The sequence below is a fragment of the Oncorhynchus gorbuscha genome, linkage group LG08 (genome assembly GCF_021184085.1).
Source record: "Oncorhynchus gorbuscha isolate QuinsamMale2020 ecotype Even-year linkage group LG08, OgorEven_v1.0, whole genome shotgun sequence".
NCBI classification, from domain to species: Eukaryota; Metazoa; Chordata; class Actinopteri; order Salmoniformes; family Salmonidae; genus Oncorhynchus; species Oncorhynchus gorbuscha.
Genome location: NC_060180.1, coordinates 75,426,167 through 75,437,830, shown reverse-complemented (window position 1 = coordinate 75,437,830; position 11,664 = coordinate 75,426,167). Strand labels below are relative to the sequence as shown.

Below are 11,664 nucleotides of genomic sequence, written 5' to 3'. Positions count from 1 at the left end.
CTAGACTCCCCCATTACAGAACATGTTAGACTCCCCCATTACAGAACATGTTATCCAGTTAGACTCCCCCATTACAGAACATGTTATCCAGCTAGACTCCCCCATTACAGAACATGTTATCCAGTTAGACTCCCCCATTACAGAACATGTTATCCAGCTAGACTCCCCCATTACAGAACATGTTATCCAGTTAGACTCCCCCATTACAGAACATGTTATCCAGCTAGACTCCCCCATTACAGAACATGTTATCCAGCTAGACTCCCCCATTACAGAACATGTTATCCAGTTAGACTCCCCCATTACAGAACATGTTAGACTCCCCCATTACAGAACATGTTATCCAGCTAGAATCCCCCATTACAGAACATGTTAGACTCCCCCATTACAGAACATGTTATCCAGCTAGACTCCCCCATTACAGAACATGTTATCCAGCTAGACTCCCCATTACAGAACATGTTATCCAGCTAGACTCCCCCATTACAGAACATGTTATCCAGTTAGACTCCCCCATTACAGAACATGTTAGACTCCCCCATTACAGAACATGTTATCCAGCTAGACTCCCCCATTACAGAACATGTTATCCAGCTAGACTCCCCCATTACAGAACATGTTATCCAGCTAGACTCCCCCATTACAGAACATGTTATCCAGTTAGACTCCCCCATTACAGAACATGTTATCCAGCTAGACTCCCCCATTACAGAACATGTTATCCAGTTAGACTCCCCATGTTATCCATTACAGAACATGTTATCCAGTTAGACTCCCCATTACAGAACATGTTATCCAGTTAGACTCCCCCATTACAGAACATGTTATCCAGCTAGACTCCCCTCCCCATTACAGAACATGTTATCCAGCTAGACTCCCCCATTACAGAACATGTTATCCAGTTAGACTCCCCCATTACAGAACATGTTATCCAGCTAGACTCCCCCATTACAGAACATGTTATCCAGCTAGACTCCCCCATTACAGAACATGTTATCCAGTTAGAACATCCCCTCCCCATTACAGAACATGTTATCCAGCTAGACTCCCCCATTACAGAACATGTTATCCAGCTAGACTCCCCCATTACAGAACATGTTATCCAGTTAGACTCCCCATTACAGAACATGTTTATCCAGCTAGACTCCCCATTACAGAACATGTTAGACTCCCCCATTACAGAACATGTTATCCAGCTAGACTCCCCCATTACAGAACATGTTATCCAGCTAGACTCCCCCATTACAGAACATGTTATCCAGTTAGACTCCCCCATTACAGAACATGTTATCTAGTTAGACTCCCCCATTACAGCCATTTTCACTGACTAGATTTTCATTGAATAGAGTGTGAATAATGTCAATATTGCTATTTTGGTACAGCATGTACAAGGGGGGGGGGGGAATCAGCTAAATGTATCAGGCCATCTACATTAGAGCCCACTTTATTTATTCATAATTAAACATACATCCAACAGTCGAAACCTAATTTTCACCTCAACTCGTCACAAAATCTGAACAATATTCTACCTGAGATTCCATTTCTGGCACATAGAAACACCTAGAAACTATTTATTAAAGCTTTATTTTGTGTCACAGTTTCATTAAATCGAGTGGAACATTAGGAACATAGGAACATTTCAGAACAATATAATTCTACTATTGGTATTTTATTTTTTACAAATAATATCTAAAAAAAACTTATCGAGACAAATTATTGCATTTGTTACGTTGAAAAAAAACATTGGAATAGTTTGACCTAGATATTGTTTTGTTGGTTCACCTCATGTTGGTGATCTGAAAGTCAACGGTGTCCATGGCTTTCAGACCTAAAAAAATTGTATTTAAAAAAATATATATATATATACATACATACATACACATACACATGAGGTGGCAGAGTAGCCTAGTGGTTAGAGCGTTGAACTAATAACCGGAAGGTTGCAAGTTCAAACCCCCGAGCTGACAAGGTACAAATCTGTCATTCTGCCCCTGAACAGGCAGTTAACCCACTGTTCCTAGGACTGTCATTGAAAATAAGAATTTGTTCTTAACTGACTTGCCTGGTTAAATAAAGGTAAATAAAAAATATACCAGTGTCCATTTTCTATTGCCATCAACTGTGTACAGCTACAAACCTCAATCCCAAACATGTGGGAAAGAATAACATGACAAGACATGTCATTGAAGAACTGGGAGCCACTCTGATCACACCCTCTCCTCTGATCTCCTGAGTTCCCTTCGGCCGCACCTTGATTCTAGATGGGGTTTGAGCCCTGTATTTTCTGCTTGATATCCATCTAAATGATAGCATGCCGAGGCAGAACTATTTAGGTTTCCTCAGTTGAAGTGCTGGGGATTACAGCATCCAGAGATCAGATCAGGAAGAGCTAAAGGTGACTGGTGACTCCCCCTCCTTTTCCTTCTTCTTCTTCTTCTTCTCCCCGAACGACTGCTACTTCCCTTTCCTCTTCCTGATTCGAGTCGGGCACAAAGGAAGTTGCTACATCCACTGCCTCGAAGGACTCTCCGCCCATGGTTTCCAGTTTGATGTATCACTTACTGTTCGAGACCCCATCTCCATCATCACCCTGGGGACATGAGTGGGAGGAAGGGGATAGTTGGGAGCCCTGTGGGGTGAGGGTCTGTCCCTGTAGCGCCTTCCTGGTGTTCAGTAAGGGTAATTGCTAGACACTCTGTTAACTCCCGGGGAGTCAATGACGTCGAGCTCCTCCTGAAGGCATCCTTCTCTTTAGTGCCCAGACTATAGCCTGCTACCTGCTCTTCCTCGATCCCATTTTCAATAAAGTACGAAGCCTGCTCTGAGTCCCACTGCCTGGGGAGTGAGGCCTGCTCTGAGTCCCACTGCCTGGGGAGTGAGGCCTGCTCTGAGTCCCACTGACTGGGGTGCGAGGCCTGCTCTGAGTCCCACTGACTGGGGTAGGGCACCTGCTCCGAACACCTGATTAGATAAGATTAGAAAACGTTACATGTCATTTATTTTGCAACATATACAATATACGCTTGTTCAACCATCCTTATCATGCGAGGTCACATTCTATATTTCTTCACGCATCTAGAGAACCAGACAGTGATCTCGCATGATCAGGACTGTCAAAACGAGGCTATAGAAACTGTATCATATACCGTACCTGCACTTCTGGTCCCTGTAGATACTGTAGACAGTGTCTGTGAATGTCTGGTTGTCTCTAGACCAGCTACGCTGCCTCCCAGCAATCGACGGTCGTCTGGACTGCTGCTCAGTGCTGACGGACTCCCCCTGGTGGCCAGACCTGGTGTTGGAAAGCCAGGAGCTGCCACCAAGCTCTAGTGTTCTACCGGCGTTGAAAGACCCTGAGTAAACAGTGGGAAGGAAAAGGTATGTGAACCTTTTAGAATGACCTGGATTTCTGCATAAATTGGTCAAAACATTTGATCTGATCTTCATCTAAGTCACAACAACAGACAAACACAGTCTGCTGAAAGTAATAACACACAAACAATGATACGTTGTCATGTCTTTATTGAACACACTGTGGAAACATTCACAGTCTACGGTGGGAAAAGTATGTGAACCCTTGGATTTAATAACTGGTTGACCCTCCTTTGGCAGCAATAACCTCAACCAAACGTTTTCTGTATTTTGGACCATTCCTCTTTACAAAACTGTTTCAGTTCCACAATATTCTTGGGATGGTGTGAACCTCTTTCTTGAGGTCAGGACTGACTGGGCCACTCCAGAAGGTCAGGACTCTGACTGGGCCACTCCAGAAGGTCAGGACTGACTGGGCCACTCCAGAAGGTCAGGACTCTGACTGGGCCACTCCAGAAGGTCAGGACTCTTACTGGGCCACTCCAGAAGGTCAGGACTCTTACTGGGCCACTCCAGAAGGTCAGGACTCTGACTGGGCCACTCCAGAAGGTCAGGACTCTCCAGAAGGTCAGGACTCTTACTGGGCCACTCCAGAAGGTCAGGACTCTGACTGGGCCACTCCAGAAGGTCAAGACTCTGACTGGGCCACTCCAGAAGGTCAGGGCTTTGACTGGGCCACTCCAGAAGGTCAGGACTCTTACTGGGCCACTCCAGAAGGTCAGGACTCTGACTGGGCCACTCCAGAAGGTCAGGACTCTGACTGGGCCACTCCAGAAGGTCAGGACTTTGACTGGGCCACTCCAGAAGGTCAGGACTCTGACTGGGCCATTCCAGAAGGTCAGGACCCTGACTGAGCCACTCCAGAAGGTCAGGCCTCTGACTGGGCCACTCCAGAAGGTCAGGCCTCTGACTGGGCCACTCCAGAAGGTCAGGACTCTGACTGGGCCACTCCAGAAGGTCAGGACCCTGACTGGGCCACTCCAGAAGGTCAGGCCTCTGACTGGGCCACTCCAGAAGGTCAGGACTCTGACTGGGCCACTCCAGAAGGTCAGGACTCTGACTGGGCCACTCCAGAAGGTCAGGACTCTGACTGGGCCACTCCAGAAGGTCAGGACTTTGACTGGGCCGCTCCAGAAGGAATATTTTCTTCTGTTCAAGTCACTCTTTTATTGATTTACTTGAGTCTTTTGGGTCGTTGTCCTGTTGCATCACCCAACTTCTGTTGAGCTTCAATTGGCAGACAGCCTAACATTCACATGCAAAATGTCTTGATAAAGTTGGGAATTCATTTTTCCATTGACGATAGCAAGCTGTCCAGGCCCTGAGGCAGCAAAGCAGCCCCAAACCATGATGCTCCCTCCCTCCACCAGACTTTACTGTTATGCAGGTGAGTGAGGACCCAAAAGCGATATAACGGAAACAGAGTCTTTTAATGTCCAAACAGGGAAAACATAAATCCTCAATCATTACAGGGGAAGTCCAAACAGGGAAAACACAAATCCTCTAGTTTAACAGGAGAGTCCCCCTTCTAGTTGTTGAGGAGAGTTGCAGGGCTAGCGGCAACAGACTGCAGGTCCCTTCGGGTAGGCGCGGGCCGTAGAGGATAGAGACACCTGCTCACACGTAGTATCTGATGACGAGGCAGAATACAACTGGACGGAACAAAAGCAAAGCAAACAGCAAACAAGAATCCGACAAGGACAGAAGCAGAAACAGAGAGAGAAATAGAGACTTAATCAGAGGGCAAAATAGGGGACAGGTGTGAAAGAGTAAACGAGGTCGTTAGGAGAATGAGGAACAGCTGGGAGCAGGAACGGAACGATAGAGAGAGAGAGAGAGAGAAAGAAACCTAATAAGACCAGCAGGGGGAAACGAAGAGAAGAGAAAGCACAGGGACAAGACATGACAATACAATACATGACATTTACAGTTGGGATGAGGTTTTGATGTTGGTGTGCAGTGCCTTTTTTTCTCCACACATAGTGTTGTGTGTTGCTTTCAAAAAACTCTACTTTAGTTTCATCTGTCCACAGAATATTTTGCCAGTAGCGCTGTGGAACATCCAGGTGCTCTTTTGCAAACTTCAGACGTGCAGCAATGTTTTTTTTGGACAGCAGTGGCTTCTTCCGTGGTGTCCTCCCATAAACACCATTCTTGTTTCATGTTCTACGTTTTGTAGACTTGTCAACAGAGATGTTACCATGTTCCAGAGATTTCTGTAAGTTTTTAGGTGACACTCTAGGATTCTTCGTAACCTCATTGAACATTTTGCACTGTGTGCTCTTGCAGTCATCTTTGCAGGAAAGCCACTCCTAGGGAGAGTAGCAACCGTGCTGAAATTTCTCCATTTATAGACAATTTGTCTTACCGTGGACTGACTTTTAGAGATACTTCTGTAACCCTTTCCAGCTTCATGCAAGTCAACAATTCTTAATCTGAGGTCTTCTGAGATCTCTTTTCTTCGAGGCATGGTTCACATCAGGCAACGCTTCTTGTGAATAGCAAATTCAAATTTTGTGAGTGTTTTTTATGGGACATGGCAGCTCTAACCAAAATGTCCAATCTCGTCTCATTGATTGGACTCCAGGTTAGCTGACTCCTGACTCCAATTATCTTTTGGAGGAGTCATTAGCCTAGGGGGTTCACATGCTTTTTCCAACCTACAATGTGAATGTTTAAATTATGTATTCAATATAGACAAGAAAAATACAATAATTTGTGTGCTATTAGTTTAAGCAGACTGTGTTTGTCTATTGTTGTGACTTAGATGAAGATCAGATCACATTTGATGTAATATTTATGCAGAAATCCAGGTCCTTCCTGAGGGTTCACACACCTTTTCCTTGCCACTGTAATTCTATACATTAATCAGTACCATTAAAAACAACAGCTATTCATTCTTAGAAAATAAGCTGCTATCTATAATCTAAAAGGGTTCTTCAACATTCCCCATAGAACCATTTTAAAGAACCATTTTTGGTTCCAGGTAGAACCCTTTATAGTTCCAGGTAGAACCCTTTTTGGTTCCAGGTAGAACCCTTATGGTTCCAGGTAGAACCCTTTATGGTTCCAGGTAGAACCCTTTATGGTTCCAGGTAGAACCCTTTTTGGTTCCAGGTAGAACCCTTTATGGTTCCAGGTAGAACCCTTTTTGGTTCCAGGTAGCTCAGTTGGTAGAGCATGGCGCTTGTAACGCCAGGGTAGTGGGTTCGATTCCCGGGACCACCCATACGTAGAATGTATGCACACATGACTGTAAGTCGCTTTGGATATAAGCGTCTGCTAAATGGCATATATTATTATTATTATTATATTATTATTATTATTTATATTATTATATTAACCCTTCTTGGTTCCAGGTAGAACCCTTTATGGTTCCAGGTAGAACCCTTCTTGGTTCCAGGTAGAACCCCTTTTTGTTCTCTTGCCACTGTAAATCAACACTACCTCTGGACTGCACGTAGTTGACCAGTCCGTTACTCTGCGAGTATTCCTTGGTCCGTGTGCTGTGGAGGTCGATGACCGTGGAGTAGATATCTCTAAGGTTGATGACTTTGGTCTTCTCGTCCCTGTTCTCGTGAAGCACGGCGTTTGCACAGATGAAGATAAATATGCCTATCCCCATGACTAAGGGCCCGGACACCTTCAGGTGGTCTGAGGACAGATAGTTGTCCAAGAACTCAGAGAGCAACCCACCTGAAGGATGGGAAGAAGATGGAGGGGGGAGAAAAATGACTACCCCTTATTTAAACAAATTAGTCACTGAGAACACATTTTCTTTTACAATAATGACCTGACCAAGATAAGAGCGAGAGAACTTTTGCAAAGTAGACAGAATGAAGAACCTGATGAATGTTTTGTCTTGTAAGTAAAAATATCTTAGTAAAAATAACCTACCTGAGGGTATAGGAGGAGGGGTAGATACCGATACAAGTACACTACCATTAACAGATACAAGTACACTACCATTAACAGATACAAGTACAGATAACAGATACAAGTACAGATAACAGTCTGGTTGGTCAACTCCTCAACAGTCTGACAACAAACTCCCCAACAGTCTGGTTGGTCAACTCCCCAACAGGTTGGTCAACTCCTCAACAGTCTGGTTGGTCAACTCCCCAACAGTCTGGTTGGTCAACTCCCCAACAGTCTGGTTGGTCAACTCCCCAACAGTCTGGTTGGTCAACTCCCCAACAGTCTGGTTGGTCAACTCCTCAACAGTCTGGTTGGTCAACTCCTCAACAGTCTGGTTGGTCAACTCCCCAACAGTCTGGTTGGTCAACAGTCTGGTTGGTCAACTCTGGTTGGTCCTCCTCAACAGTCTGGTTGGTCAACTCCCCAACAGTCTGGTTGGTCAACTCCCCAACAGTCTGTTTGGTCAACTCCTCAACAGTCTGGTTGGTCAACTCCCCAACAGTCTGGTTGGTCAACTCCCCAACAGTCTGGTTGGTCAACTCCCCAACAGTCTGGTTGGTCAACTCCCCAACAGTCTGGTTGGTCAACTCCCCAACAGTCTGGATGGCTGTGTTGTTGTCCTTATTATCGCTCCAGGTGACAGACACCAGGGGGCTCTTGGAGTAGCTCATCCTGCCGTTGTCTGTCCGCTCCTCCCCTGGTGATACCCCGGATGCCTTCCCCTGGCTGTGGCCTTCATGTGGCCAGTAGCCCAGTACAGCCATGGCTATCCCAACCATCAACACCACCAGTCCCACCGTGGCCACCAGCCCAGGCGGGGAACACAGTTTGAGTTTCCCCTTCACCTGGAGTCGTAAGGAGACAGACATGACATCATTTTAATATAGTTCAGGAATGTATTTTCTAGGATAAACATAGAATTTAACACAGAAACTAGAGCTGTGTTTTGCATACTCATAATAACTGTACTATTTGTCTTGTGAGGTAAATGGATATAGTTAGTGTGCTTATTGTCTTGTATAGTTAGTGTGCTTATTGGTCATAGTATGATATAGATATAGATTAGTTAGTGTGCTTATTGGTCATAGTATAGATATAGTTAGTGTGCTTATTGGTCATAGTATAGATATAGTTAGTGTGCTTATTGGTCATGATGTAGTTAGTGTGCTTATTGGTCAGAGTATAGATATTAGTGTGCTTATTGGTCATATGTTAGTGTGCTTATTGGTCATAGTATGGATATAGTTAGTGTGCTTATTGGTCATGATATAGTTAGTGTGCTTATTGGTCATAGTATAGATATAGTTAGTGTGCTTATTGGTCATAGTATAGATATAGTTAGTGTGCTTATTGGTCATAGTATAGATATAGTTAGTGTGCTTATTGGTCATAGTATAGATATAGTTAGTATGCTTATTGGTCATAGTATGGATATAGTTAGTGTGCTTATTGGTCATAGTATAGATATAGTTAGTATTGGTCATAGTATAGATATAGTTAGCTTATTGGTCATAGTATAGATATAGTTAGTGTGCTTATTGGTCATAGTATAGATATAGTTAGTGTGCTTATTGGTCATAGTATAGATATAGTTAGTGCTTATTGGTCATAGTATAGATATAGTTAGTGTGCTTATTGGTCATATATAGTTAGTGTATTGGTCATATAGATAGTTAGTGTGCTTATTGGTCATAGTATAGATATAGTTAGTGTGCTTATTGGTCATAGTATAGATATAGTTAGTATGCTTATTGGTCATAGTATAGTTAGTATAGTTAGTGATGCTTATTGGTCATAGTATAGATATAGTTAGTGTGCTTATTGGTCATAGTATAGATATAGTTAGTGTGCTTATTGGTCATAGTATAGATATAGTTAGTGTGCTTATTGGTCATAGTATAGATATAGTTAGTATGCTTATTGGTCATAGTATAGATATAGTTAGTATGCTTATTGGTCATAGTATAGATATAGTTAGTGTGCTTATTGGTCATAGTATAGATATAGTTAGTGTGCTTATTGGTCATAGTATAGATATAGTTAGTGCTTATTGGTCTTATAGATGGTCATAGTATAGATATAGTTAGTATGCTTATTGGTCATAGTATAGATATAGTTAGTGTGCTTATTGGTCATAGTATAGATATAGTTATGCTTATTGGTATAGTATAGATATAGTTAGTGTGCTTATTGGTCATAGTATAGATATAGTTATGCTTATTGGTCATATAGATTATATAGTTAGTGTGCTTATTGGTCATAGTATAGATATAGTTAGTGTGCTTATTGGTCATAGTATAGATATAGTTAGTGTGCTTATTGGTCATAGTATAGATATAGTTAGTGTGCTTATTGGTCATGATATAGTTAGTATGCTTATTGGTCATAGTATAGATATAGTTAGTGTGCTTATTGGTCATAGATATAGTATAGTTAGTGTGCTTATTGGTCTTAATGGTCATAGTAGTTAGTATGCTTATGGTCATAGTATAGATATAGTTAGTGTGCTTATTGGTCATGATGTAGTTAGTATGCTTATTGGTCATAGTATAGATATAGTAGTTAGGTCATAGTATAGATATAGTTAGTGTGCTTATTGGTCATAGTATAGATATAGTTAGTGTGCTTATTGGTCATGATATAGTTAGTATGCTTATTGGTCATAGTATAGATATAGTTAGTGTGCTTATTGGTCATATATAGTATAGTTATGTGCTTATTGGTCATATATGTATAGTTAGTGTGCTTATTGGTCATGATATAGTCATGCTTATTGGTCATAGTATAGATATAGTTAGTGTGCTTATTGGTCATGATGAGTTAGTATGCTTATTGGTCATGTATAGATATAGTTAGTGTGCTTATTGGTCATGATATAGTTAGTATGCTTATTGGTCATAGTATAGATATAGTTAGTGCTTATTGGTCATAGTATAGATTAGTTAGTATGCTTAATGGTCATAGTATAGATATAGTTAGTGTGCTTATTGGTCATATATAGTTAGTATGCTTATTGGTCATGTTAGTTAGTATGCTTATTGGTCATAGTATAGATATAGTTAGTGTGCTTATTGGTCATAGTATAGATATAGTTAGTGTGCTTATTGGTCATGATATAGTTAGTATGCTTATTGGTCATAGTATAGATATAGTTAGTGTGCTTATTGGTCATAGTATAGATATAGTTAGTGTGCTTATTGGTCATGATATAGTTATATGCTTATTGATATATAGTTAGTATGCTTATTGGTCATAGTATAGATATAGTTAGTAGCTTATTGGTCATAGTATAGATATAGTTAGTGTGCTTATTGGTCATAGATATATAGTTAGTTAGTGCTTATTGGTCATAGTATAGATATAGTTAGTGTGCTTATTGGTCATAGTATAGTTATATAGTATAGTTATGCTTATTGGTCATAGTATAGATATAGTTAGTGTGCTTATTGGTCATAGTATATAGTTAGTGTGCTTATTGGTCATGATAGATATAGTTAGTGTGCTTATTGGTCATAGTATAGATATAGTTAGTATGCTTATTGGTCATATATAGATTAGTTAGTGCTTATTGGTCATAGTATAGATATAGTTAGTATGCTTATTGGTCATGAGTATAGATATAGTTAGTATGCTTATTGGTCATAGTATAGATATAGTTAGTGTGCTTATTGGTCATAGTATAGATATAGTTAGTGTGCTTATTGGTCATATAGTATAGATATAGTCATAGTATAGTTAGTGCTTATTGGTCATAGTATAGATATAGTTAGTGCTTATTGGTCATAGTTATTGGTCATAGTATAGATATAGTTAGTGTGCTTATTGGTCATAGTATAGATATAGTTAGTGTGCTTATTGGTCATAGTATAGATATAGTTAGTGTGCTTATTGGTCATAGTATAGATATAGTTAGTGTGCTTATTGGTCATATAGATATAGTTAGTGTGCTTATTGGTCATAGTATAGATATAGTTAGTGTGCTTATTGGTCATAGTATAGATATAGTTAGTGTGCTTATTGGTCATAGTATAGATATAGTTAGTGTGCTTATTGGTCATAGTATAGATATAGTTAGTGTGCTTATTGGTCATAGTATAGATATAGTTAGTGTTGGTCATAGATAGATATAGTTAGTGTGCTTATTGGTCATAGTATAGATATAGTTAGTATGCTTATTGGTCAGTTAGTATAGTTAGTATGCTTATTGGTCATAGTATAGATATAGTTAGTATTGGTCATAGTATAGATATAGTTAGTGTGCTTATTGGTCATAGTATAGATATAGTTAGTGTGCTTATTGGTCATAGTATAGATATAGTTAGTGTGCTTATAGTTAGTGTCATAGTATAGATATAGTTAGTGTGCTTATTGGTC

The 11,664-nt window shown here is 40.8% G+C and overlaps 2 protein-coding genes across 2 annotated transcripts in view; both read right to left on the bottom strand.

The window, feature by feature from the left end:
* Positions 1-1,968: 1,968 nt before the first annotated feature.
* Positions 1,969-7,354, bottom strand: LOC124041041. Its single transcript, XM_046358203.1, has 3 exons — positions 6,820-7,354; positions 3,152-3,353; positions 1,969-2,961 (listed from the first exon to the last, which is right to left on the bottom strand). The coding sequence occupies exons 1-3, from the start codon at positions 6,995-6,997 to the stop codon at positions 2,586-2,588; spliced, it is 756 nt and encodes a 251-aa protein (XP_046214159.1). The 5' UTR covers positions 6,998-7,354; the 3' UTR covers positions 1,969-2,585.
* Positions 7,355-7,613: 259 nt separating this feature from the next.
* The window catches only part of LOC124040698, a 29,438-nt gene continuing 25,387 nt past the window's right edge, over positions 7,614-11,664 (bottom strand). The window contains exon 3 of the mRNA XM_046357772.1: positions 7,614-8,135. Within this exon, the coding sequence (XP_046213728.1) occupies positions 7,614-8,135 (522 nt within the window). The remainder of the gene's footprint in view (positions 8,136-11,664) is intronic.

Excerpts from the sequence above, each read along its gene's own strand:
- LOC124041041 (XM_046358203.1), bottom strand. The coding sequence starts at position 6,997 with ATGGGGATAGGCATATTTATCTTCATCTGTGCAAACGCCGTGCTTCAC. Across the intron at positions 3,354-6,819 it reads CAACTACGTGCAGTCCAGAG|GGTCTTTCAACGCCGGTAGA; the intron begins GTAGTGTTGATT and ends CTGTTTACTCAG. Across the intron at positions 2,962-3,151 it reads TACAGGGACCAGAAGTGCAG|GTGTTCGGAGCAGGTGCCCT; the intron begins GTACGGTATATG and ends TTATCTAATCAG.